This window comes from Podarcis cretensis (assembly GCF_951804945.1).
Source record: "Podarcis cretensis genome assembly, chromosome: 5".
Taxonomy (NCBI): Eukaryota; Metazoa; Chordata; class Lepidosauria; order Squamata; family Lacertidae; genus Podarcis; species Podarcis cretensis.
The window spans coordinates 36,219,157-36,246,775 of record NC_137174.1 but is presented as its reverse complement, the minus strand read 5'-3'; the positions used below and the strand labels follow the sequence as shown (position 1 = coordinate 36,246,775).

The window sequence follows — 27,619 nt, the reverse complement described above, 5'->3', positions numbered from 1 at the left end:
TATTCTTTAATTTCTCCAAGCTCTGCAACCTCCATTTGTCTCCAATTTTTTCTATTAATTCCCAATATTTCGGCCAGCCGGCCTCCATATTGAGTCTCTTCCGGGCCTTAGCCTCCATTGGTGATAACCATCTCGGGGTCTTACTTTCTAATAAGTCTTTATATTTTGTCCAAACAATAAATATTGCTTTTCTGACAATATGGTTTTTGAACATTTTGTGAATCTTTACCTTGTCGTACCACAAGTATGCATGCCAACCAAAAGCATTGTTAAACCCTTCCAGATCTAGGACATCAGTGTTCTCAAGAAGTAACCAATCTTTCATCCAGCAGAAAGCTGCAGCTTCATAATATAACTTTAAATCTGGCAGGGCAACCCTCCCCCCCTCTCTCTTTTGCATCCGTTAATATTTTAAATTTTATTCGGGGCTTTTTGCCCTGCCAGACAAACCTAGAGATATCTTTCTGCCATTTTCCAAAACATTCCACTCTGTCCACAATCTGTAGAGCTTGAAACAAAAACAACATCTTTGGCAATACATTCATCTTTATAGCTGCAATTCGACCCAGCAAGGAAAGTTTCAATCTTGACCAAATTTCTAAATCCTTTTTAATTTCTGACCAACATTTTTCATAATTATCTTTAAATAGATTCAAATTTTTAGCAGTCAAATTAACCCCTAGGTACTTCACTTTTTTAACCACATTTAACTCTGTCTCATTCTGAAACCTTTCTGTTTCCGAAGATGTCAGATTTTTTACCAAAACCTTAGTTTTTCGCTTATTCAATTTGAATCCCGCCACCCGACCAAACTCATATATCAGTTCCAAAACTCTTTTCGTACTAGATTCTGGCTCCTGTAATGTTATTACCAAATCATCTGCAAAGGCTTTCAATTTATACTGTTTCACTCCGACCTGTATTCCTTGCACCAACCGGTCCTCCCTAATCATGTTCAAAAGCACCTCTAGGACTGAAATAAATAACAGAGGGGATAAGGGACAACCTTGTCGTGTTCCTTTTTCAATCAAAGCACATGCCATTCTAAAGCCCTTCTCATTCTTTTCTCACATTACTTTAAAGATGAATAAGGGGGGGGGGGGGGAGGAGGAAACAAGTTATAACATTTCTCAATTTGTTCATCTCAGTTTGTTCATCTTGAAACTTCACACAAGCATTCATCTCCACATGTGGCTCCATGCAGCTCTAAAACAAATAAAATAAAGTTGTCACACTAACCTTTCGCAGAAGTCACTTGCTCTGCTGAAAAGTTCAAATACTTTGATGATTGACATTCTTGGCTCCTCTTTTATACCAGAAACATAAGGTAAAGATGATAGATAAGTCACTCCAGTCACATATGACCTTTTCCTTGTAACCATTAGCTGCATGGGCAGTGAACATCCCCTTAGCTACCACTTGTGAGATTTTGACCAGCTTTGTCCCATCTGAAGCTGAAGCTGATACAGGCTCGTCTTCTCTGGAGCCCAAACAGAGCGTTGTCACACACAGCGGAAGATAAGCAGTATGTGCCACATTCTTAACTTTATTTACACTTCTATGCTGAGAGAATACAAACATGCATCTTGCCTCTGCGAGAGCAGAGAAACAACTCCTCTCGGAAACAAAGAACACCGAGAGAACAGTGAAAAACAGGAAACCAGTGAACGTCACATCCAGTCTCCCATTCCCATGGGAACCCAACAGTACTCTGACTGTGGAATGCAAAACAATGTCCCGTGACAAGCATTTCGCTGCACAGTGAAGGAAACAGAAACCAACACCACTTACCTGTAACCTGAGGAATGTCTTTTGCTTGACAGTTATCTCTGCTATTGTACATTACAAGGGAAATAGTCTGTGTCATAAGACTCATAGCATGTAATCCAGAGATATGGGATCATTGCTAAAAGATCTGAAAGGCCCAAAGGATTCTGTTGTCGGAAGGCATCTGAAACACATTCCCATTTATGTTTGGAGTCAAAGAAAGGCTGTATTTCAGTTTTGATAATTTGGCTAAGATGCCCTGATGAGTTTCAGGGAAATATATCAATTATCACGATTGCTTGGCTAGCATATAAGGACACAAAAAGAGTGTGCTGGACCAGGCTGCTGGTCCTTCTACTCTAACATCCTGTTCTCACAGTGGCCATCCAGATGCTTGTCAGAAGCCTGCAAACAGGACATAGGCACAACTGTACTCTGCCCACCTGAGATTTCCAGTTACCGAAGGCACTTTTTATCATATGTGGTGGACATGTAAAGTAGTAAAAGAATTTTGGGAAATGATATATAACAAATTGAAAAAAAAATGTTTAAAATAGGGGTCGGCAAACTACAGCCCATGGGCTGGATCAGGACCCCCACCTGGGTCCTAAATCTGGCTTGTTCCACAAAGCCGGAACTCGCCACAAAGCTGGGATGGTGACAGGAGAAAGAGGCCAAGCGGCGGTGGTTCTGCCAATCAAATGCCACATTGATGGATTATGCCAAATTGTAAAAAAATGACCAGAAGAATCAGAAATCAGGAAGACCAAAATTTTAATAAGGAATGGGGAAAATACATAATTTATCTTAAAAACCATTGTAAACAGCTAGAATCATTAGTAGGATTGGAATAACACCTGTAGTTTATTGTTGGATTTGCATATAATGGAGATGATAGTTGCTGATAGCTTTCAAATGCAAAGCAAAAGTGGGGAGAATCTAAGCTCACTCTATGGATTAAAGCAAACTACAGTTCAATAATCTTTATGAATTGAGAAAGTCTCTTTATCTTTAAGAAATGACTTGAATGTTTCAAGGAATTTAGCTTGAAATGTGATGTATCCAAATGCCTTGGCTCCCAAAGAGGTGCAGGTTCAAGCCAGTTTTGTTCTCTCTAGGGAATATGAATTCTAATGCCAAAGAATACATCGTTAAAAGAAATAGATAAGTCTATATAGATATGTCTACAGGCATATTATTCTCACTTAGACCTGGAACATTTCCTCTTGGAAGTAGTTTGCCCTGACAAGCCTCCATTGTCTTCTAAGGCTTGAATTAATTTCTCACTGACACAACCCCCCCCCCCAACCAATTCCTATTGCAATTTCTTTATGAAGAACAAGCAACTCTAGTGACAGGGTTGTGCTTGACTCATGACAGTTTTATTTTATAGTGTGTAAATGAATCTTGATTGCTGTTTTTAGCATTGAAACTTTTGGATAAGACATGGAAAATTGGAATGTCCGCTGATATCACCTGACCTTTGCCAAACAAACGACAGTTGTACCTCGGAAGTTGAACAGGATCTGTTCCAGAAGTCCTTTCGACTTCCAAAATGTTTGGAAACTAAGGCGCGACTTCCAATTGGAATGTCCGTGTTGGGCATTCGTGTTGGACATTTGGGAGCCAAAATGTTTGAGTTGCAAGGCGTTCGACTTCCAATCTGTTTTGCTATTATCTTTCATACTTCATATGATGTTTTGTTTTGAAATCTTTAAGATAATGCTTCAGTTTTCCTGTTGATTACATTGCTTTGAATGTATACTTTTTGTTCGATTTTCTTCAGTAATGTTTTATTATGGATTGTTTTGTTTGATGTTTTAATGTGTTGCAAATGGCTTTGAGATTTTTTTCCTGAAAAATATAAAGTGGTATAGAAATGAAATGAAAATTTAAAAAGAATTATATGAAAGAAATAAAATACTTAAGCTTCTTAATGAAAAGGTAGTCATCACAGTTTGTTGGCTCCTAAGGTGTATTCCTGAACAAATACCTGAGTCATCAGTCGAAGGGGAAGAGAATAAACTTCTAGTAAGATTTTTAAAAACACTTTGGACCAAAATAAGAGGCAAACTTCAGCGCTATTTTTGTTCATTTAGAAAAATGAAAGACAGGAGAATGACTTAAGGAAGCTGTTTTTTGTGATCTTTAGTCCTGAAAAATGCCTGTCAGGATTGAGACTGTGTTGTATTTTGGGGGAGAATTAGAACTGTATGGGTTTCAATTGTTACCCCACTTAGAGTAACAGTTAAAAGTAGACCTGTTGTGATGGCCTATGACATAGATCAATTACTGGCTGGCCCTTGCTTGCTTGTTATACAGTATTTGTCTTTTTCAGCCATCCTCCATTTTCTCCTGCCCCCCCCCTTTTGAAAGTAGGGTTGCCATATTTTAGAAAGTGAAAATCCAGACATGAAAGTTGTTGAGCTCCCACCCACCCCCGAGATGGGTTGCCATACCTCCAGAGTTTCCCATACATCTCAGGGATTTATGCCCAGACACTATTTCCGATGGCCAAATCCCAGCTATGTCCAGGACCTATGGCAACCCTATGAAAATAAATATTTTATTATTGGTCACAGAAATTGCTGGTGTGCCTAGAAGGTTAGAACCAATCTGTATTCAGTTGAAGCAAACTCCCACTATGAGTCACAGTATGGCAGCTTGTATTCTTCCAGCCCATCAGGCTTCACCGAGACTTCCTCTAGCACTCATGCTTTATATGGTCATAGTTCCAGACATAGCTGACGAACACATTGGCAGTTTTCATCTTTTCTTCACATCAATGTAAAAAGGTAAAGGTAAAGGTACCCCTGCCCGTACGGGCCAGTCTTGCCAGACTCTGGGGTTGGTGCGCCCATCTCACTCAAGAGGCCGGGGGCCAGCGCTGTCCGGAGACACTTCCGGGTCACGTGGCCAGCGTGACATCGCTGCTCTGGCGAGCCAGAGCCGCACACGGAAACGCCGTTTACCTTCCCGCTAGTAAGCGGTCCCTATTTATCTACTTGCACCCGGGGTGCTTTCGAACTGCTAGCTTGGCAGGCGCTGGGACCAAATGACGGGAGCGCACCCCGCCGCAGGGATTCGAACCGCCGACCTTTCGATCGGCAAGCCCTAGGCACTGAGGCTTTTACCCACAGCGCCACCTACTTCTTGACAAATCTGTTATAGTCTCCCCAGACACATATAACAAGCCCAACTGGGGTGCCATCTCGCATTGCTAATCAGGTGGGCAACTGTCCCACTTTTATATCCAGCAGCCTCATATCTTTTACTGCAACAGGTTGGTTTGCTATCTTGAAGCTGCCGGTATCCCTCTCCCTCATTTTCTTTTCAATCATAGTGAGTTGAAGGTTCGTTGTTGCAGATGGCCCTCAAAACGTGTAATATCACTCTTCAAAGCTCACCAAAGCACACTGAAATGTCCAGAATACTTTGTTGTACTGTTGAAGCACTCAAAGGAAACAACTGTTGACCATTTGCGCTAAACTAGATTTCAAACGAGTCCATCAGAGGATGTGGGTGGGTGCACAGAGCCTTTAAAATGTATGTTTTAAAGAAAAGAAAAGTAAGTAAAAACCTCCAGCTATAATATTTCTCCCAGAATTTGATGCAGGTATGTTTATCCCTTTGAGGACATGAAAGCTGCCAAATGTCAGACAGATATATTTAATGGGAAATAGAAATCACCCTAGGGTGGGTTTTTTTGGTGGGTGATCTTGAAGACTGGGGACACTGGAGTGAGGTGCCCATGGGTAATACGCCTGCCAACGTTCAGACAACGTTCAGTCCAGGAGCTATTGTAGTATGTAATTTTATTTTGTTATAAAAAGATAGAAAGTCGCAGTTTTTTCTTCACTGCCCCTCTGTTCCTGGATGTTGTGGGTAATGTGACCAATTTTGTAGATGTGCTAATAGATAAAACTCCCCTTGTTATCCCTAGGAGAGCTCCAGAATCAACTATTTGTAGTAGTGATGGTCAAGACAGCAACAAGGTTTGTATTTCTGTGAAGGCTGCCCAGTGCCTACTCATTCCCTACCCTGAAGTTCAAAGTATAAGGAGTCACTTCTGGAACAAAATTCAATGTTTATTTAATTACATTCTCTGAAGGTTTAAAGCATAATGATTTCAATTGTGAGACACAAAACTAAAGTTTAAGACATAACCTTTTTGCAGATAATTTTACGCTCTTTTGTAAACCGAGTCTCAGGGAGACTTTACTCACCTAGAATGGCTGTCACTGTTCCTTACCAGAAACACCCACTCAATATCTTCTATTTAGTTTTACTCTCAGGGAATCAAAACTGAATTGCCCCGCCTAGTGCATCCCACTCAGATAGTCCAGGCCTTAACTGCACACCCTGGCAGCCACATTCATTCAGCACCATACATTTTAAACACTCTGGAAGTGTAGTATGCAGGGAATCAGTTGTGTGGTGAGGTTGTAATTCTTTTATCACATTTGTATCCTGGCCTTTTTCCTGGGGTCTGATGCAGCAAGGCAATTCTTATATTCTTAATCATGTGGTTAAGGATACACAAACCAGTGGTGAGGAAACTGATACACTTAAAATAAAATAAAAAGCACTCTTAAAACACTAAGTCATGAATTACTCCAAATAATTTTGGGAACTGTAGTTTATTAAGGATGCAGAGAGCTGTTAGAAGACCACTATTCCCTTCAAAGAGCTATAAGTAGAGGGATGATTGTTAAACCACTATGAAATTGTAGCTCTGTGAGTTCCCAGGAAGCCATGACTGTTAAAGTGGTATAAGAGTGCTTTAAACATATGTTAATGGACCTTTAAATACTGTGGATTTCAGTGGCCTACATGGCTGTCAATGCAAGTATAGTGTTTGTTGTGACTGGTGTAAAAGGAAAGAAATGAAATTTATCATAGGAATGTATTGCTTTACAGAGACATTCTCATGGAATCATAGAATTGTAGAGCTGGAATGCAGGAATCTCAGCTAAAGCAACCATGACTCAGCTAAGGCATCCCATCTCAGCTAAAGCATCTCATCAACTTAATGATTTTGTAGTACATGAGCTCGGGGGCACTGAGGCCCCAGATGAAATCCCAGTGGTTCCAGTATGTCATATTTTTGTGGTAAACTAGGTTAGTGATACGAGGAAGTAAGACGGCTACATCTCTGGGGCTTGCAATCAGGTCATTCCCGCCAGTCCACACTGCAGTTGGCACAGTCATGTCCTCTATTTTATACAAAGGGGGAAAACTCTGGAAAGTAAATGACAATGAATCATTATTTTTTTAAAAAAATGTTGTTAGTGACAGCATCTTTACACAATTCAGACCAACTGTGGACAGTCCACAGGCTTGTATAGATGGGTGATTTTTTCTTCTTTCTACCTAGAACACTTATAGTCTGCTAACATGTTTTAAATATGGTTGGGTGGATCCTCTGCAGTTCTCCACAGATTTGCTCCTGGTTTTTCAAAGTTTTGCACTACAAGCCCAGGAACTGTAGACACTGATTTATTGCTTTCTGGAGTTTGTATTTTTTTGTATTCTATCTTATTTCTTTTTAGCTTGTTGTACACTACTTTGATGGCCTCAGCCCATGAAGTGGCCTACACATTTACAAAACAAACAAACAATGGAGCAGGGGGCAGGGAGAACCCAAGGCAACCTGACTGACAGTTGAAAGCTTCCCTGAAAGAGCTACACTCTCTGTAATTCATCACACAGATAACATGATGATGTGGGAAGAAGAAGGAAAGTGGGGAGTGGTTTGGGTGGTGGGAATGGCTTTGAGGACCCTCCAACTATTTGCTGCTTGGTCTGAGGAAAAGGAGATTGGGAGTCAGGAGATTCACACCACATTTAAGGAGGTGGAAAAGAACCTGCTTTGAATGCAGAAGGTCCCATATTAAATCCCTGGCAGGGGTACGAGAAATCCCTGGAGACAAACTGGACACATCTAGGCTCCTCCTGCAGACTTTGTCAAATGTGTGGTCAGAGGTTGGATCTAATGTACATAGCCATGCTCCACCCACCCACCACACATTCTCTGAGCATGTGGAGGCAAACACTTGATGAGATCACATTCACATTAACTGTGAACTAGTGTGGTATACTGGTTAGATTGTTAATTAGTACTTGGAGATCCATGTTTACATTCCCCCTTAACCATGAAGTTCACTGACTGACCCTGGATCAATCACAATCATTCTAGACTACCTCACAGGGTTGTTATGTGGATAAAATGAGGGGACAATGACCCATTCCAGCTTGAACTGCATGGATGAATGGTGGGAGGTATATAGGGCTACCATACATCCCAAAATTGGACTGTCAAAATGGGGTCTGGGCAAATTTTCACCGAATTGGCAAAATGTCTGGGAAAACCTAGATGTATGGCAACTAGGGCATTTTTTTAAAGAAAAAAATGTTTTAAAAATCCAATTCCCCCCACCCCCCAAAAAACTCAACAACTTTGACAAAAAACAAAACAAAACCCAACTTTGTCCTGATTTGGAAATATGTCGATATGTATATATATATATATATATATATATATATATATATATCGATATATGTTGATATATATATATAAGCTTGTGTCACCAAATCACTTTTGCAAATCCATGTTAAGAACATCAGAAAATTAGGCGAATTCTTAACTCTTATATTGACACTGATGAGAACTCCAAGCAGTTAATATCAACTGGGTTGTGCTGATAGTCAGAACTATTGTAAATGCATGTCCTTGATGCAGATTTCTATTTTCACCATATTTACTGAACAAAAATTGTTCGCTCTTACCTGGTTATATCTTGCCTGATTCTCATTCCCGTAGTCAAAGTATCTGAATAATCCTGAATCTCTTATCTATCAAAATAATAGGAAAGCCATAGCATTGGATATTAGCATTAGATATTATGTGATACATATTACAAATAATAAAATTACTATTTTTGATCCAACCTATTCTTTTCTGTAAAATCCTTGTTTGACTAATTATAAATGTTGCCTGTTCCTTTTGGAATTTATCTCTATGGCAGTAAATATCCCTTGGGGTAAAATATATTTTATGTGAGGAATCCCTTTCTGAAATGAAGGGATTTGCAGAACACTTGGTGTTCATGTGCCCATTTTTTCATAAGACGAAAAGAGCTCCCTACTCTGCCTAAATAAACAAAACTAGGTTTTAGCCATGCCAGTTCAGAAAGCTCATATTAGAACAATAGCACCAACTTAAATTGGCTTAAAAAATTGTCCAGTAGCACCATAGAGACCAACTAAGTTTGTTCTGGGTATAAGCTTTTGTGTGCATGCACACTTCTTCAGATACACTGAAACAGAAGTCACTGGACCACTGTTTCAGATGTATCTGAAGAAGTGTGCATACACACAAAAGCTTATACCCAGAACAGGACTTCCGGGTTGGCGCCATCGCCGAATGGCGGACTCCCTCCGAGCTCCGGAGGGAGCCTGCTCAGCAGGGGCTGGGTCCTACCGCGCCGGCGACCCTCAAAAACCATGGGCGCTGAAACCCATGGACATGGTGACTCGGCGGGCACTGTTTGCGCCCCCCCGACCCGCGAAGGAGCCTTTTTAAAGGCTACGGAGCGGGGGACGGGGGGTGGTGTGGTGCTATGAGTCTTCCGCTTCCCCTGCCGAGCGAAGCCGCATGCCATTTGATGGAGAGCGCTGACTTCTTCTATTGAAAATTTGGACTAAAAAGAATAACCTGTGAGTAATTGGGAAATCAGATTTAAAAGGGAAAAAAAAAATTAAATTCGGAACGAGCGGGGGAGGTGCAAAAAGGAAGTCCGTCTCCCCCCTGTTGTAGAGGATTTAAAGCAAGGATTTGGCAACTAAGATCGAGAGAAGGGTCTACTTTTTATTGATAAAGTTATTAATTTCACGATGGAAAATTACAAGACTGTGCTGGAGGAGAAAAGTGGAATGTGTGAGCAAAAGTGTAACCCCCCCCCCCCAGGAATCGGGAGTGATCCGAGAGAGTGCCTGGTGAGGAGACACAGAGATTTTGACAGCTGTCAAAGTAGCTGTCAAAGTAGAAGAATAAAAAGAGAACTTTGTTACAACAACTTTGCCGGTTATATTTGTTACAATTTTGATATAAATTGTTGAAAATAAGGGATAACAAGTTACTTTGACATTTGGGAGTGATCTGGAAGGAAACTGAGTTACCATAATCCCTCTAGAGGGGGCTTTGGGACACTACAGGAACTGCTACAAGTGGAAAATTACGCATGGAATCCGATGGGACTTTTTATCTCCTGGGAAAACTGCAGAAATGAAACATTATTTTGTCTACAGAGGTCTCTACACTAAAGGAGACAATAGATTCATCTATTGAAGAATGGAAGGGACTTGACGTAAGTTTTTGTTCCTGAACAAATAAAGCCTCTGTAGAGGAATTACAAGCTTTTGGAATTAGAACGTTTTTGCAGTGGAACAGGGAAAGAAACCAGAGGAAAGTGAGGAAAGAGAACAATAAGAATTGAACAAAGCTGGAAGTGGGAACATTTGGGACATTCAGATTTAAAAGGACTAAGAAAGAAAATTTGAGCTTTACTTTGAAATATAGAGATCTGGATGGAGAAAATGGACCTTCTTGAGATAGAACCCTTCCAAGATTGGGTGTATGAAACTAAAGATTACCAAAAAGATGGCAAAGACTATTAAAAAGACGGCAAAGTGGAAAAGAGAGAGATTTGGACATAGATGTGGGGTCTCCAGGTTGACAGTAGACATTGATGGACATTGGGGATCATAACCGGGAAAGGGGGGGAGGGAAATTTGGAATCCAAAGGGTGTAAAATTATACTTTGTTCTTTATTTTGTTATTTCATTCTGCTCTGCGTATTAAAGAGGGGAACTCGTGGAAGAAAACAGGGGTCGATTTTAGGAGAAAAAATATTTTCAACAATGGGTCAATGATAATGAGCATAAAATTTGGGGTAAGAACTTGCTGAACTAATGTAATGGAATTGGAATACAAGAGGGTGTGAGGTGGGGAAGTCCTGGAAAGACGTTAATGAAAATAAGGCCTAAAAGTAAATGTTATATTGTTCTTTTTTTTTTCTTTTTTTTTTCTGTCATATCTGGAAATTTCAATAAATATTATTATTATTATTATTTTTAAAAAAAGCTTATACCCAGAACAAACTTAGTTGGTCTCTACGGTGCTACTGGACAGGTTTTTTATTTATTTTGACTGTGTCAGACCAACACAGCTACCTAACTGAATCTTAAATTGGCTTAATTATTGTACTGGCTTCCCAGGGAAAGTTAAGTACACTAATAGTTGCAGGATTCTTTGGTGGAGGCTCAGAAAGTTTGTAATTTTTGAGTGAGCATATAAGCATGGAACTCTCTTGACCATCACAGCTGCTAAAAAGTATACAACACTCTACCTGTTTCCAGTGTACAATAGATTTAGCTGATGTTCCATCCATAAAGCGAGCTCCATACACATCCATTCGACTCTGCAGGAAAAATTTGGAAAATAAACAACAATCTGAAAAATCAGTGAAATTAAAACAACCCCCCCCCCCCGAAACTCCCCTACAAGTAAAGGCTATTTTGTTTAGAAAAGGGATGAGGAAAATACTATATAATTGTAAATGGGATGAAAAGAGTGCATTTGTACGGGGGCGGGGGAGAGAGATTTCTCCCTTTCACATCAAAAGAACCTGAGGCCACCAAAGCTGGCAGATTCGGGAAAGTTCAAGCAAATAATTTTGTCACACAGTGTATATAGCTCAGCTGGGGAATTCACTTTTGCAAGATGTGATAGTGGCTTTGAAGTGGGTTGAGACAAATTCATAGATGATAGCTCTATCAGTGGCTATTAGTCATGAAGGCTCTGCAGTACCTCCAGTATCAGAGACAATATATTTCTGAATTGTGTATTTCCTGTAGGAATCTGATTGGCCACTATGAAAACAGGATGCTGGGCACCATGGGCCTTTGGTTTCCAATGTTTCTTGAACGTGGGTCCCCAGCTGTTGTTGGACTACAACTCCCATCATCCCTGGCCACTGGTCTTGCTATCTAGGGATGATGGGAGTTGTAGTCCAGCAACACCAGGGGACCCAAATATGAGAAACCCAGGGCTTTTCTTATGTTGCTAAATTCCAGCTTTTTAGTAGCAGCAATTGTTAAGGCAACAAGGTGCATTAAAGATGATTCACCCTTTGAGATGAGTTGGCCACATCCTGCTTATCGCTCGGCAGGCAGTGCATGCATTCTGTCTTTAAGGTCATAAGCTGGACAGAACCAAAATTTTAATGTCGTTTTTCTTCAGGAGACATGTCTCCGATGCCAGCTGCACCCTAACTTTAAAGCAGTATCACATCACTTAAAACAGGCATGGCTTCCCCTAAAGAATCCTGGGGGCTGTAGTTTGATAGGGGTGCTGAAAGTTGTTTGGTGACTCCTATAATTCCCCTCACAGACTCTTATTATTTCCCACACACTGATTGTTAACCACTCTGAGGGAAGCCATGACTGTTTAAAGTGGTAAGCTGCTGTATAGTGCAGATGGAGATTCACTTTCTGGCACCTAAACCCATTTTCCTGGGAGTAAGTCCCATTCAACTCTATAAGAATTGTTTCTGACTAGACATATATAGGATTGTGCTGTTATAGTGCAACCATAGGCTTATCTACTCACAAGTAAGCCATATTCTGTTCAATGAGAATTATTTAAAGTTTGTACAAGATTCCCATCTTATTCTGAGTCTTCATTTTTTTTGCAGGGCTTTTCTTTGGGTGCCCAGCTTTTGTTGCAAAAACGAAGTTTTGTGAAGATTCAGAGCATGTAGCAAACCAATCATAGTAGCAAACTACTATGTTTTCTTTACACATCTACACACCATATTTAGATTTGTTGCATTAAATCCGCCTGTTGAGAATATGAGTTGAGCACAGAATTGCTGCAACAATGTAACGCTGCACAATTTCCTGAAAAAGTCTGCCACGGGTCTGCGAAACAGTACAAATTCTCCTCTGACAAAGTAGCTCTGGGAAGATACAAAAGGTGTTACAATTTAACCTTAAAAAAATATTTGCAGGATTAGCTATGTTCCTCTAGAATTATTTTGTGGCTGGTTGCAGCTTCTTAAAGCAGGCTTCTTCAACCTTGGCCCTCCAGATGGCAACTCCCATGATCCCTAGCTAGCAAGACCAGTCGTCAGGGTTGATGGGAATTGTAGTCTTAAAACATCTGGAGGTCTGAGTTTGAGGAAGCCTGTCTTAAAGGTTTCAGTTGGAGAGTGGGAACAGAGACCCATATGCTGATCGTACCCTCAGTGCAGGTGCCAGGTGTACCTGGTCCACCTTCCTGTGGGAAGGTCTGAAAGGGATTTAGAAGGGCATCCAGCTGGTCATACTTCTCAATCAGGAACAATGATAACAACCAGTTCCAATTAGAGGGAGGCTTGTAACCATGTTCCACCAAATCTATTCATAAGACCCCTTCAGATCTTCCAACTCAGGTGGAATCTCGACACATACAAATGTGTCTCTGAAAATGCTTTAGAAATATATTGAATCTGCCATAAGCTCAACATCACCACTTAGTGTCACAGCTGTATAATGCACTTAAAATGATATATTTGCAGCTGGATAGCTGAGTCCTCAGTGTAGGAAGGTTGGAGTGCGAATTAGTTGATTCTATTTCTCTCAGTTTTTCATATTCCACTCTTAAGTCCAATTCTCCACATTTCTAAATCAGTTTGCATTTTTTTTTAGGCACAAGTCTGCTTGAAATTTCTTCAGTGTGAATTTTTTCTAATATATACATTTTTTGGTACATTTTCCCCCTAATATAACCATTTTTGTCTGCTATTTTTGCTAACATGTGGATTGATATACACATTTTACCCTAGTATATGCATTTTTGTATTCATAACCTGCCTGGAGAACCAAATTTTAGAGATGAGTCACTTTTGAATGGCAGCTGAGCTTTTTTTTGTGTGCATTGTGCAAATGAGGTAAGTTCTCCTACAATGCAAACTGATTTTTTAAACAACAACAATGTATTCCTAGTTGGATGTGGACCAAAAACACAAAGTACACATGCATTTCTCCCCTAGATTGAAATATTTAATTCTTAGGGCTTTTTTCTTGGTTTATTCTCTTTATGTTGTTCAGCACTGTAAGAGCAATCCACAGCTCACTGAAATGTATAGTAAAGCCTGTGTTGGTTCTTCAAAACTTTTTTTTTAAAAAAACAACACACCGAAATTTTGCTATGCATAGCAACTCAAACAAATTTAGGTTGTATTTCTTATATTTCTAAACAGCCCTTCATCCAGTACGCTCTCAGAGCAACACTACAGTTATGTAAAATGTGAACCTGTTATATAGAATCATACAGTTTATAGGCTTTTTCTTTTATAGCATTATCTCTATGAGGGTGACAGGTACAATTGTCTATCTTGTGTTATGAAGTTAAGGGAAAGGTTACTCTTAAATTCCTGCTGGCCTCGTATTTTTTGATTTCCTGGTAACAAAATAGAGATTAATGTGTACCTTGGATGAGTAGTCAGGAAGTAGGAAGGAAAATTTGGAAGCAGGGCTTGTCACATGCTTAAGAGAAATCACAGGAGCCAAGGCAGTAAATAGTTTGATTTTTTGAGACAGCTCTGGTATGGCTGAAAATGCTATGAAGCCTAAGGAGAAAAACACAGTGAGCATTTAGGACTGCTCATAGTACGAAATTCATTTGCCAATTTACCAAAGGCCTACTAGACTCTAAAGCAGAGATGGGGATTCTGTGGCCCTCCTGATATGGCTGGACCACAACTCCCACTATCGCTGTTCATTTGCCATGCTGGCTGGGGCTGATGGGAGTTGGAGTCCAAGCACATCTGTAGGGCCACAGGTTCCCTATATCTGCCCTATGCGATCAATGGATCACAAATTGAGGCTAAGCAATAGATCTGCCATGAGTGGCAAAACCTGACCATCTCCCCTCTCTACTTATCAAGTTAAAATCTGTTGCCAGTAAAGTAAGGCAATTGAGGTTATTCTGTTATTCTTGTAATGATTTTCTCTTTTAAATTTAAACTGCTGATTGGAGGTGGGCAGAGGACCAGTTGAAACTGGTTGTGGGGTGCATCTGGCCTAAGGGCTGGCAATTTCTGGCCCATGGGCTGGTCAACAGGACACCTCACCACTTTCTCCACCCTTACAACTATCTTCTCATTTCCCCCCTGAAAATTCCTGTGTACCCTCACAGGGACATAGCATAGTCACAAAGGGAATGCAGGCCCATAGATACTGACTGGTTCACAATTCAGCACCAGTGTTGGGGCAAGGCTGACTCCCAACACAAAGGGATGAGCAGTATAAAGTCAAACTGGAATCTTTACAGCTGGCTCTAGGATCCAGAATAGCAGAACATTAACCAATTTTTTTTCTTAGAAAGAGAGAAAGAACAAGAGAGTCAAAAAACATGGGTTAGTCCACTTTAGCATACCAATAGTTGTGCCTTGAGAGTAGCCTACATAATACAGTTGCTTCTGCCCAGTTTTCTTCAGAATGAAGTTGATCATTGCTGGAAGGTCATACAGAGCCATTTCATGGAAACTGAAGGAAATATTTAAATGTTATGGCAAAATTAGTGAAACCACTTCATCTGAACTCCTAGATGTTCACCCAGAGTTGCCTTCTGGAAGCTTTTGCTTGAAATGTGGGTGCAGAACCAGGTGATGGAGCCACCATCTCTATTCTCCACTTTAATTTTGCAGGGATGGCTTCCAGCAACAGAACATCACTAAACATCTCTCTCTCTCTCTCTCTCTCTCTCTCTCTCTCACACACACACACACACACACACACACATTTTTTCATTTCATACATGAATCTCATGAAGAACCATCACACATAAAAGCAGGCTGTAGGATGTGAAGATGCTCAGTGTGTGGACTTCTACTTCTTTCCACACATTCTGGAATTGTGCAGGTCACAGTACATATGTGGAAATCCAACATGCATAGAGATCTATAGCTTTTAGTTACCGTCCTGCTCAGTGTAACCATTCAGTGTATGATGAGAGAAGGGGGGGAATTTGATTCAGTTTGCATTGAAACCTAAATTTTTCAAATTCGCACTTTCTAAAACGAAATGACAACTGAAACACAGTCGTCCTTCGAAATTCATATTAATCCACATGTTGTGATGCCATCCTCACACCAATCAAGAGTTTACAAAAATACATATATTATGCAAACTGTGAATAAAAATGAGTGAAAATGACATGATAAAATGTGCGCACCAAAATATATCAAGAGAAATTTGCACTAAAGTACGGAGGAATTTCCATGAAGACTTGTCAAACAAATTTTTTTCAAATTGATGCAGATATGTGGAGAACCAGATTTAAGTTTGGGGGGAAATGACAGACTGTGAGAACCAAAACCGACAGATCCTTCCATCCCTAACTAGGAGTAATAGGTTCACCCAGCCACAATCGTCCCCTCACATATGAATCAGGGGAAGGGGCATTGTGAAGAATAAAAATGTTGCCTTTTCAAAAGGCCACAAGGCTATAACAGCTAGATGACTGCAGACAGCAGAACCTTGCTTACACATATCTTGTAGTTAGGAGGATTATAGATAGGGCTGTTTGCAGCCGTTATGTGATTTATCTGTACTCAGTTACACCCACTAGTGGTTGGGATGTGGCTTTATTGCTTGAGTCAATGTGTAAAAACATAAGAAACATGGACCAAATAAGGAGAAAGGTAAACAGGAGTAGTGGTCGTTGGAACTAGAGTAATGAGAGATGTCAACAAAAGTGGGGATTTTAGTATGTTAACTAGGTGGTCATGATAGGCTATAAACCTTGCATGTATCCAGCCAATGAGGAAACAAGGGAAACGTGTGCTTCAGGTATAAAGAATATAAACTTGCGCCTTGCCAATTTGGGGTGTGCCTACTTTGGACACCCGCTCTTGCAAGAATGTATTGTACTCAATAAACTCTTTGCTGCTTCACCAATTTTGTTCAGAATTTATTTTGAGGGTCTTGGGACCCACGTTTTACTTCTAACAGGCATCAGACATAGAAAATAACACATAGGGCTGTAGGATGCAAAAAAACCCTGCGTGTAGACTTCTGCTTTTTCTCACACATTCTGGAATCGTGCAGGGATCCAAAATTTTGTAGTCCCTATTTCAAAGGGTTATGTTTCTACAGTTCATTTCTTAGGATAGCTACATGCATAGAAGCCTATAGATTGTAGCCATAGTCTTGCTCAGAGCAAATCTATTGACATAAAGGGATATGAATAGGGATAGGGAGAAATTCAATTCAGTCTACATTTAAAGCTGAATTTATCAAATTTGTGGATATGAGAACCAAAACTCAGCTATCCTTAAAATTTTTGAGTGATTAAGTTCGGCAACCACTCAGTGTTTACAAAAATGTGTGTATTCGGTAAAATTGTGCATAAAATGTATATTATTAGTGAAAATAACATTTAAAATGTACCATATTCGGAGATACGACTTGCAAAAATGTGTACATTAGTCAAAACTACATACAAAAATGTGCTGATCTGGAGAAATTTGCACTAAAATGCTGAAGATCAGCAGAGTTAATGTGTGAAATTACTGTTTATTCTACAGTTCAAAATACCTGAAATCCCAAAATTCATCTTGGTCAGTTGACAAATTCTGGTGTCTCCGAGACCAACTTGATCCTCTGTTGTTCCCCAGCCAAACATCATAGCCAGCATCCGCTAATATAAATCCAAAACTGTTGTTTGCCAGATTTTCGACCCAAAAGCTAGCTTCCGCAAATATCCCATGCTGCAGCAACACAACAGGCCTGGGACCTGGTTTAAAAAACAAACCATTATAACAAAGCAGGTGAGAATCTCTGTGCCATGATAACAAATATGTTTTTGACAAATATCCCTTGTTTATATTATTAGATTATAGTTTATATTACAGTACATTATCTCAGTATGTTTGTTAGGCTCTAGTCCCGGGGTCAGCAAGGTTTATCTTGATTGGGTCGGATTGGTCCCATAGAGATCCCTTCGTGGGCTGGATCTCTCTCTCACCTGAGCGCATGCGCCTGTGATTTCTGGTATCTGCGCATGCGCAGATGCAATTTCCAGCACCACGGAAGCATGGTTTAGTGCAGCATGTTAGCAGGTGGCTCGTGGGCCGGTCAAACGATCTCCGCGGGCCCCTTCCAGCCCATGGGCCTTAGGTTGGTGACCCCTGCTCTAGTCTCATTCAGTGGCATGGATCTGAACTTTGACTGTAGAGGAGGCTTGTCAACAAAGCCCTATTCAAGAATTCAGAAAAATCTGTGGGCACTGAAACTGGGGAAGGGGAATAGGAAGGCACATGCCAAACCATGCTCCCAAGGCCCTGATATGAAGTGGACTTGTCCATCCCATCATTGACCTTCCTGGGAGGTCTGAAGGGAATTTATAAGCATGCTTTCTCAAGACATTTCCATGTGCTTCCATGAGGACATCAACATGTGATCCTGATAAGGCCGGGCTCTCATTTGAGGAGAGACTTTTTAGGGTGTTCAGTCTCTTTCCGACCTTCCTGCTCAATACAAGACAGTTGAGGAATGAAGCTGTTGTACCTGTCCCTTCACCCATCCAGTTTAAGGCTGTATATGCTCTTCTGAACACTTCAATGGGGCTCCAGAGGGTCATGCAACAACCTTCTGGGCTGAGTCGCTTTGGGTCTTGACTGAGGGTCTGATATCTTTATGTAAAGCTCTAGTAATTACATAATTCTGCACTGTATTAAGGCTTTTAATATACAACTGTGATAGGCCAACAATTTGTTTTGAACTATAAATAAGGAAAAAAATATTTTCAGATACCTCCAGGGGTAAGATTTTCTCTTCCAAAGGGAATTCGGTTTACTGTCAAATAATAGCCATCATCTGTTAAGACTTCATACTCTTCACTGGGGTATCCTTTATAGCGAATCACCTCGCTCTAAAAGAAGAAGAAATAAACTCCTGAGAAGTTTGAATTCAGAATGTTTTAATCTGTCACAGAGGAGCTAACAACTGTACATTGATAGTGTCAGTATATAGGTCAGTCACTATATGGCAATGGAAGCAGTTGTTTCTATGTGAAGTGAGGCCCTTCCTGTGTCTGCTCTGTGCTTGTTTAAAAGACACCATAAACAGATGTCACCACAAGTGTACATTCCATATATTTGCATACACCAATAGTTAGCAGCGCAATCATAGTGTTATTCACATGTAATGTTCAACAAGTTTACAACCTGAGTACAAAGCAGTTGAGCTGTGTAGACACTTTCAACAAGTGTAGACTCTGTCACACAAGACCCTTTCACTCTTTGCTTTAAAATTAGTTTGCAATAAGCTCCTGTTCAGTATGAAATGAAGCTGTACCAACACATCACCACCACCATCTAATTTCATTGCATTTGTATACTGTCTTTCTGCAAAGGCACCCAAAACAATTTACTGTTTTAAAGTAGTAAGACAAATGATAAAACATCTAAAAGCAGGGAGGAAGTCTGACTGGAGAAGGTTGTGATGTTGTTTGTGCCTGCCTCCTTCATACTCACTCAATCTACACTCAGAATTGAGAAATGTTCCTGAACTGCTTTCAGTATTATGGAACAGAAGTCCTGGCTCTCACTCTTGGACGCCATACTCAGATTCTCAGCCAGATTGTTACCAAACATTTAATCCCACAATTCACCACATAGATTATGTTACAATGAGTCCATTGTACAATGAGTCCATTAATGCTGAGCTCCAAGGAGCATGGGGTAGGTGTAAGCAAGGCTTTCTTTCTGCCGGAACTCACCAACTCAGTTCCGGCACCTCTCAGGTGGGCTCTATTGCTGTTCTAAGGGAATGAGGGAGGTGTTTGTGCTTGTGTCCCATCCTTAGAGAAGGAGGCTCACTGTCTGATTCAGACTCAGGCACATCCCCAGAGATGGGGAGTGTTTTGCTGGCAGAAGGAGACACCTGGGTCAAATCAGCAGCCCTCCCTTGGTGCTTGGGACATCCAATAGTACTGAGGTGGGGCTTTCTCCCGCCAACCAGCATCCAGCACAGCAACTCACAGGCCACTGAGTCCCTCCCCAGGATCAAACTCCCCACTCTTGTCCCATTCCTCCTCCCTGCTCTGGCCAGCTCTGCCAAGAAGTCTTTACATAATCTATGTGGTGAATTGTGGGATTAAATGTTTGGTAACAATCTGGCTGAGAATCTGAGTACCTCAGGTTACGTACTTAATTCATTCTAGAGGTCCGTATTTAACCTGAAACTGTTCTTATCCGGAAGCACCACTTTAGCTAATGGGGCCTCCTGCTGCTGCTGTGCCGCCGGAGCACAATTTCTGTTCTCATTCTGCAGCAAAGTTCTTAACCCGAGGTACTATTTCTGGGTTAGTGGAGTCTGTAACCTGAAGCGTATGTAACCCGAGGTACCACTGTATTGGGTTCATGACACTAAGAGGCAGTGCACTTTTTTCTGGGGGGGATGCGGGGGGACACATACACCTAAACTTTCTGTGAATCTAAGTTTTGCCTCATTGAGGGGCAGTATTTCAATATGAGTAGGAAAATGAGAGTAAACAGAAACAGCACTAAACAGCACTAAACAGTAAACAGCACTAAACAGAATGTGCTGTTGTTTGTCTTTCCTTGCTGTTCGACATACTCCTCTGCATCATCAGAAATAAGTTTTGCATTTCCCCATGGCTTGTTTGTCATCACTCCCAATTGCATATCCCCACGCCATTAACCAATAGTTATGCTTTTGATGTGCAAGACCTGGGATTGCCAACACGGCGCCCCTGCAGATGTTATTGGGCTAGAACTCCCATTAGGTAAAGGTAAAGGGACCCCTGACCATTAGGTCCAGTCATGGCCGACTCAGGGGTTGCGGCGCTCATCTCGCTTTATTGGCTGAGGGAGCCGGCGTGCAGCTTCTGGGTCATGTGGTCAGCATGACTAAGCCGCTTCTGGCAAACCAGAGCAGCGCACAGAAATGGCGTTTTCCTTCCCGCTGGAGCGGTACCTATTTATCTACTTGCACTTTGATGTGCTTTCAAACTGCTAGGTTGGCAGGAGCAGGGACAGAGCAACAGGAGCTCACCCCATCACGGGGATTCGAACTGCCAACCTTCCAAACGGCAAGTCCTAGGCTCTGTGGTTTAACCCATAGCACCACCCACATCCCTTGGGCTAGAACTCCCATTAGGCCCCGATAAATGGTCATGCAGTCTGGGGCTCATGGGAACTGGAGCACCACAACAGGAGCTTGAGGGCACCTCGATGGCTACCCCTGTTCTAGACTGGAGGAAGGGAGATAGAAGGAACAAGAGCTGCTCTTCAGCTCCCTCAGATTTGAATTCTAGCCCCATCTCAGGCCTGCCACTGCATAAGATTTATAAAGGAGTACATAGCTTACAACATTCATGTGAACTTCAGGATTTGAACCTCTGCTCCCACTCAGTTCTTCTGCGCTCCCTGTTGCTTGTATTAGACAAGCAATGACAAGAAACCACCACATCTTCTTTCTATATATGATTTTTTAAAAAAAGAAAAAGAAAGAAGGGGGGTGGAAGAGGAGGAGGGGAAAAGTGGGGTATCCTACATCAATTACTTCATAAACAATGCAGACATAATATATACATTTTAATCAAATATTCCAGAATGTCTGAAATCCAAATTCAATACATGAGTAGCATACAAAAATAAACTATCAAACCTAATAGAAAACATAAAATTGTGTTAAATGCATGAAGTCCAAGCTGCATAAACCAAGTAAACTAATTGGGGAAGAAAAGAAGAGTTTTCAACCATGCCAGGGCTTGCTTTCCTTCTAGGAGAAGAGAATATCAGGGAACTGGGGCTGCATGCCAAAAACACCTGCTTGAGTCACAGCATGTTATACTCACAGGGGCAGATGAAAAAAAACTTTCTCTACAAATCTTCATTCTGTTCTGTTTTAAAAATTCTGTTTTAAAAATTCCAGGCTACACTGTACCTTGCCTTCCCCCTTATTTTTTGCTTATCAATACCCCATGCCCCTCAAAATGCAGACAAATATATACAAAAAAGCCCAGAGTAAATGAAAATATTACCACTCAGAGTCCTCTTGCTGTGTTTAGGCAGGAACAGAATATCCAAATGATGCCTCCTCCAACATTGCCAGCATTATCTATTACCAGAGAAATTCCTTTTCCATGTTTCACAAGACATTTGTTTTTACAATTGCCAGTTCCTTCTAATCGGTTCTCTTTCTTCTTGATACCAAAGTATCAGCAGCATAGCAGTAATACTGTGGGCGGCTTCCTTAGTTATATGACTTGAATGGCACAACATTCTTGGTTAGTTCCATCGGGAACACCTAATTAAAACTGGTGACCAGTGTAGAGGAAATAAATGCATGTGACTGATGATCTGTAGCAGTGCACTTGACCTGACCACTCACAATCACTGCAGAACACATGCACAGCTCTGTTTTGGAAATTGGGGCATTTTTTGCCCTGAGAATCTAGGTAAGGTAAAGGTAAAGGTACCCCTGCCCGTACGGGCCAGTCTTGACAGACTCTGGGGTTGTGCGCCCATCTCACTTAAGAGGCCAGGGGCCAGCGCTGTCCGGAGACACTTCCGGGTCACGTGGCCAGCGTGACGAAGCTGCTCTGGCGAGCCAGAGCCGCACACGGAAACGCCGTTTACCTTCCCGCTGGTAAGCGGTCCCTATTTATCTACTTGCACCCGGAGGTGCTTTCGAACTGCTAGGTTGGCAGGCGCTGGGACCGAGCAGCGGGAGCGCACCCCGCCGCAGGGATTCGAACCGCCGACCTTTCGATCGGCAAGTCCTAGGCGCTGAGGCTTTAACCCACAGTGCCACCTGCGTCCTGAGAATCTATTCTCCCCTAAATTACTAACAAGGGATATGATGCACAAATATGCAGAAAGAGTGGAATCAAGGTTATGGAAATGAATCCTGAATAGGTGACCCATGACTAAAGTGATCTACTTAATAAACCTTTTATTTTCATGCCTATGCCATTCATTTTAAAGCAACCCTACATTTTAGTGCACAGTTCCTTTTGCATTCCTGCATGTAGGCATGTGACATAAGATACCTGTGCTTCCTTCTAGGCTCCTATTTAATATAATAGGTTTATGGTACATTCATAGAGACAGCATCAATTAAATCAATTTCATCCTACCTGTATGAATGACTTTCTGGCAGCACCACTGTCATATGCGTGAGTGCCCAGGTCTGTAGGTGTAGCGCTGACCAGGAAAGGTGTTATGCTCAAATATTTTGGTTACTCCACCACTGCAGAGGCAACAAGGCCATTTCTTTTCCTCCATTGTAAATACATACCCTGTGACATTCTACAATTATATCCAGTGCCGCACTTTCCATACTGTGTTCTCCTTCTGACTCCTCCTACGTACACACAGTAAAACATATACCACTCTCTGTGTTCCCCTTCTCACCTCTTAACTGTCATTACATATCACAGGATGCTTTTCTTCATTTATAAACTCTTGCAAAAACTGTCCTAACTGGTTTCTGAACAAGATGTTTCAGTAGATTGACAAGATCCATGTGTGCAAGGTGTCTGTGTATGAGTGCCATTCGAAAGAATCTCATCCTAGATTCAGTTTAATCTCGCTTATTTGTGAGCAATGCAATCACTTTTGGATGGAGCCCCTCAGGGACCCAAGCCTCTTCTATTTCTACATAGTTCATTCATCAAATCCATTGGTTTTCATTTCATCACCAGCCGTATCCTGGTGACACCCAGCTTTACTTTTCTATCCTGGAGATCTTTATCTCCATCCAGTCTTGCAACTCTCGCTGCCTGCAACAACATTCCTGCTTGGATGGTCACCATTTAAAACTCAGCACAACAGAGAGCAACCTTCTCATTTCTCCTTCCAAATCCTCACCTCTTCATAGATGATGTGCTAACACAGAGATGCACTTTTTCACTGCTGGTGCCAGTGTTGTGGAATGCCCTCCCTGCTAAAATACAAGACGTCCAATCTGTGTTGGGTTTCTGCTGGCTTCTGAAAATACACCTGTTTAGGCAAGCATTCTCCTGCGCTGAACTCCTGGTGTGTTATTGTTTTTGTTTGTGTGCTTTTAATTATATATTTATTACTGTGCATTATAATTAAGGGTGCCTCAATGTCCCAGTGCATTGTTTGTTTTAATTATGCATTGATTTTACAGTTGCAAACCACTTGCTAAATAAATAAATAAACTGCTGCCCATTTTCATTCATGGACAAGGGTCCCAATGTAACTTGTTGATAAGGCTCAGAGTCTGAATATTTTGATGGATCTTGCCTTCTTCTTCTTTTTTTGGTTTCCATATTTCATCCATTACCAAATTGTGTGACAACTCTGCTTCACATGTTTGTGTGCACGTGAGCACAATCATTTACTTTTGACTACAGTAACCCCTTCCTCCTCTGCCCCCTTTCTCATTCCTTAGGCCTCTTCCTTGAATGTTACAACTAAAACCATCTGCGTCACATGACTCAGAGACTGTGACAGCCATTCTTTCTTCCTTACATGAACTTCCTGTTTGCTCATATTCCTGAGCCCTTTCCAGGCATTCCTATGACACATGAGACAGAGATGCCCCCAACATTGCCACAAGAGCAGATGCTACAGGGCAAGAGGGCAGGTAATATAGGAGCAAGAGTAAGGCAGCTGGAAGCTCACAAGTGAGAGGGAACATAGCTCATCGCAATCCTGGTTGGGCACATATCAGGATCCACATTGCCTCAGAAAAAATCCTGAGCCATTAAGGATTCTTTTATACTGCTATAGATTTGTTATTGCTTGAGCGCATGCCAGGGGCCAAACTGAATAAATAGAACAAGCCTGAGCCCCAAAAGTGGACCTTACTGCCCATTTACAAATATCCCCTTTGGGGGCAAAGTGCTTGAGGCAGGGATGGCTGTGTAGCTTCAGCTGTACAGTGGAACCTTGGTTCTTGAACTTAATCTGCTCTGGAAGTCCATTCAACTCCGAAACAATTTGAAAATTGAAAATTTGAAAAAGCCAAGGCATGGCTTCCAATTGACTGCAGGAGCTTCTTGCACTCAAGCAGAAGCCACATCAGACGTTCGGCTTCCAATAAACATTCGACAACCAGAACACTTACTTCCGGGTTTTCGGTGTTTGGGAGCTAATTTGTTTGTCAACTAAGCTGTTCTAAACCAAGGTTCCACAGTGCTTGCATGAAACAGACTACAGTGGTTCCCTGGTTTATGAACTTAGAATCATAGAATCATGGAATCATAGAGTTGGAAGAGACCACAAGGGCCATCGAGTCCAACCCCCTGCCAAGCAGGAAACACCATCAGAGCACTCCTGACATATGGTTGTCAAGCCTCTGCTTAAAGACCTCCAAAGAAGGAGATTCCAGAACTCCAGAAGGAGAACAGAACTTTATCTGTTCCTGATGTCCATTCTTAAAACAAATCTGTTCTTAAACCAATGAACGCTTTCCCTAATGAGGCCTCCCACCACCAGTGCCCTTCCACAGTTAGGCTTCCGTTTGTAGACTGAGGTAAAGTTCGCAAACTGGAACACTACTTCCGATTTTGCGGATTTCATAAACTGAATAGTTTGTTAACAGGGCTGTTTGTAAACCGAGGTACCACTGTATCTTGACCCATTTCTAATTGACTTCACATCTGATTTCGGTGCGAAAGCAGATTTCGTGTAATGAAAAGAAGCATCAATATATTCAATGAACTCAAATCCATCACGGCAAAATATTGATTTATAGAGAATTCCCCATCAACTCCACAATTTTGGGGATAACCTGTGCTATTTTTCTAAAAGAAGAGGTTCCGGAACTTACCATGAACGTCTCCCTTGTTCTCTTAGAATGGCAATGTCTCCCACCTGAATGGTGCCAGAACTGAGTTCCGGAAAGTTCTAGCTGGAAAAAAGCCCTGGGGCTAATCCACGTAGCCCTGTTCATCATCCATGCATTCTCTGAGTTTATGGAAGCAAACACCAGGTGGTCTCTCTCCGCCCCACAGTAGGCAGAACACACACTCTGAGCTGTTTAACCCTATAAGCTCAGGTTTTCCTTACAGGGCTCACATTCACTTTAACTGGTAATGCAGGTAAGTCTGAATTCTCAAGTGCAGGAAGACTTTTTAGAGCGTTCAACTGAATGTACTTTGAAGCCCTCTTCTGACCTTCTTGCTCAACCCAAGACAGTTGAGGAGTGGAGCATATGTGCTGCCCTTCACCCATCCAGTTTAAACCCATATTTGTTATTCTTAATGCTTTAATGGGGCTCTAGGTATCAACCAATAACCTTCTGGGTCCAGTCGCTTCAAGCATGTATATAACTCTGTGCTGGCATAGCTGTCAAGGCTATTATTTTACCACCTTGACAGGCTAGGGATTTGTTTTGGACTTATTTTTAAAAAGAAATTATGAGAAACCTCCAACTGCAATATTTTTTTCTTCCAGAGGGTATTCTGTTTATTGTCAAATAATAACCATCATCTGTTAACACTTCATACTCTTCACTGGGGTATCCTTTGTGAGCAAATCACCTCACTCTGAAAGAACAGAAAACAGATATTTTAATTCATAATATTTTAATCTATCTGCTGGAGAGTAGACCTTTAAGCAGCCACTTTTAACAGTATGTTGATAAGGTCATTATATGGTTTAGTCACTAGATGGCCCTGGGGATAGTTTTATCTGGGTGAAGTCAGGAATTTCCTGTGCCTCCTATGTTCTTGTTTAAAAGGCACAATAAGGGTGTTCACACATTACATTCACAAATAATCTAGCTATATATTCAAAGTGTTATTCACAGGTAATGTTCAATGAGCGTACAGTCTGTGTACACAGTAGTTGAACTGTAAATAGAAGTTAAGGACTTCTTCACACAAACACTTACAAATGTGAAAGAGACAGCTTTTACCTGTGTTCATTGTGAGAAAAAGCGTATGAATGATCTTGTATAGTTTTATCACTGGTGTACCATCTAAGCCATTTGCATGGACAGGCGCAGTCCCCAGATCCCGCGCGGTCCCCCCCCCCGTCATATGGAATAACGACTCAAGACAACGTGCTATGGGATTAAATTGGCCACAACTTTATTAAATTTCAAATGTGGGTAGACCTTGGCTCAGGCATTGGGCGTTCTCCCTCCCCAGTCCCCAGCCGGGGACCTAGGGAGCTTCAGGGTTATCCAGTGTGTGTGTGGGGGGGATGGGCCGGCTCTGGAGAACATATGTTCAAGCAGAGATAGCCGCCCCCGTTATGTCGCCGCCGCAGGGGAGAGCAATGACGACCTTTCGGCGTACGGTCAAAGCCTCCCTTCAGAAACCCCTTTAACGGGGAACCCTGGTATCGCCGCCGCAAAGAGGAAGATGGACTAAAGGATTCCGCCCAAGGCGTGATACCGCCAAAGTTGTGACGTTTTGCTACGGGAAAGGCGAAACCTGCCAATGCAGGGAGATTCCTTTCTGGCCTTTTAACAGCGACCTTAACGTAGCAGTGCCCGCATACCTGTGAAGATAAGTTAACCTGCAAAACCTATGAAGAAAAATTAACCTGCAAAAGAAGACATTAACTGAGGGTGGGTAGGGTGGGAGAAGCTCTGGAGCCAAGTGAGGATTCCCAGGTAAGATCCTCCCTCTATTGTGTGGGCAGGTAATCCCTCCCCTACCTGGCCTGGTCTCCTTGGCAACGCTTCCCCCAGGTGGGATTGGACAACTGACTGAGGTAGGCGGAGACCTCCAGGTATCCCACCTGAGGGGAGGCAAAGCCAAGCCTATGCTGATGGGGCTGCTCCAGAT

At 41.7% G+C, this 27,619-nt stretch overlaps 1 protein-coding gene across 3 annotated transcripts; it reads right to left on the bottom strand.

Moving 5' to 3' along the window:
* Positions 1-5,834: 5,834 nt before the first annotated feature.
* On the bottom strand, positions 5,835-23,134 carry LOC307216278 (lipase member M-like). 3 transcript variants are annotated; one of them, XM_079976417.1, is made up of 10 exons: positions 22,985-23,134; positions 21,211-21,319; positions 18,631-18,748; positions 17,413-17,614; positions 15,251-15,360; positions 14,302-14,441; positions 12,642-12,788; positions 11,178-11,249; positions 8,557-8,622; positions 5,835-7,008 (listed from the first exon to the last, which is right to left on the bottom strand). In XM_079976417.1, exons 1-10 carry the CDS (start codon positions 23,017-23,019, stop codon positions 6,775-6,777), a joined length of 1,233 nt encoding a protein of 410 aa, XP_079832543.1. In that variant the 5' UTR covers positions 23,020-23,134; the 3' UTR covers positions 5,835-6,774. The 3 variants fall into 3 exon arrangements, with proteins under 3 accessions (XP_079832543.1, XP_079832544.1, XP_079832545.1); XM_079976418.1 differs by having other exon boundaries at positions 17,413-17,611; positions 22,985-23,133; XM_079976419.1 differs by lacking the exon at positions 22,985-23,134 and adding an exon at positions 21,887-22,194.
* Positions 23,135-27,619: the final 4,485 nt, after the last annotated feature.

What these genes read in the sequence shown, in the direction of transcription:
- LOC307216278 (XM_079976417.1), bottom strand. Translation starts at nt 23,019, where the DNA reads ATGACAGTGGTGCTGCCAGAAAGTCATTCATACAG. An exon ending in GATGAATTTTGGGATTTCAG is followed by an intron (nt 15,361 to 17,412) that starts GTATTTTGAACT and finishes TATTTCCTTCAG; the next exon opens with TTTCCATGAAATGGCTCTGT. An exon ending in TTCCTGACTACTCATCCAAG is followed by an intron (nt 12,789 to 14,301) that starts GTACACATTAAT and finishes GTATCTTCCCAG; the next exon opens with AGCTACTTTGTCAGAGGAGA.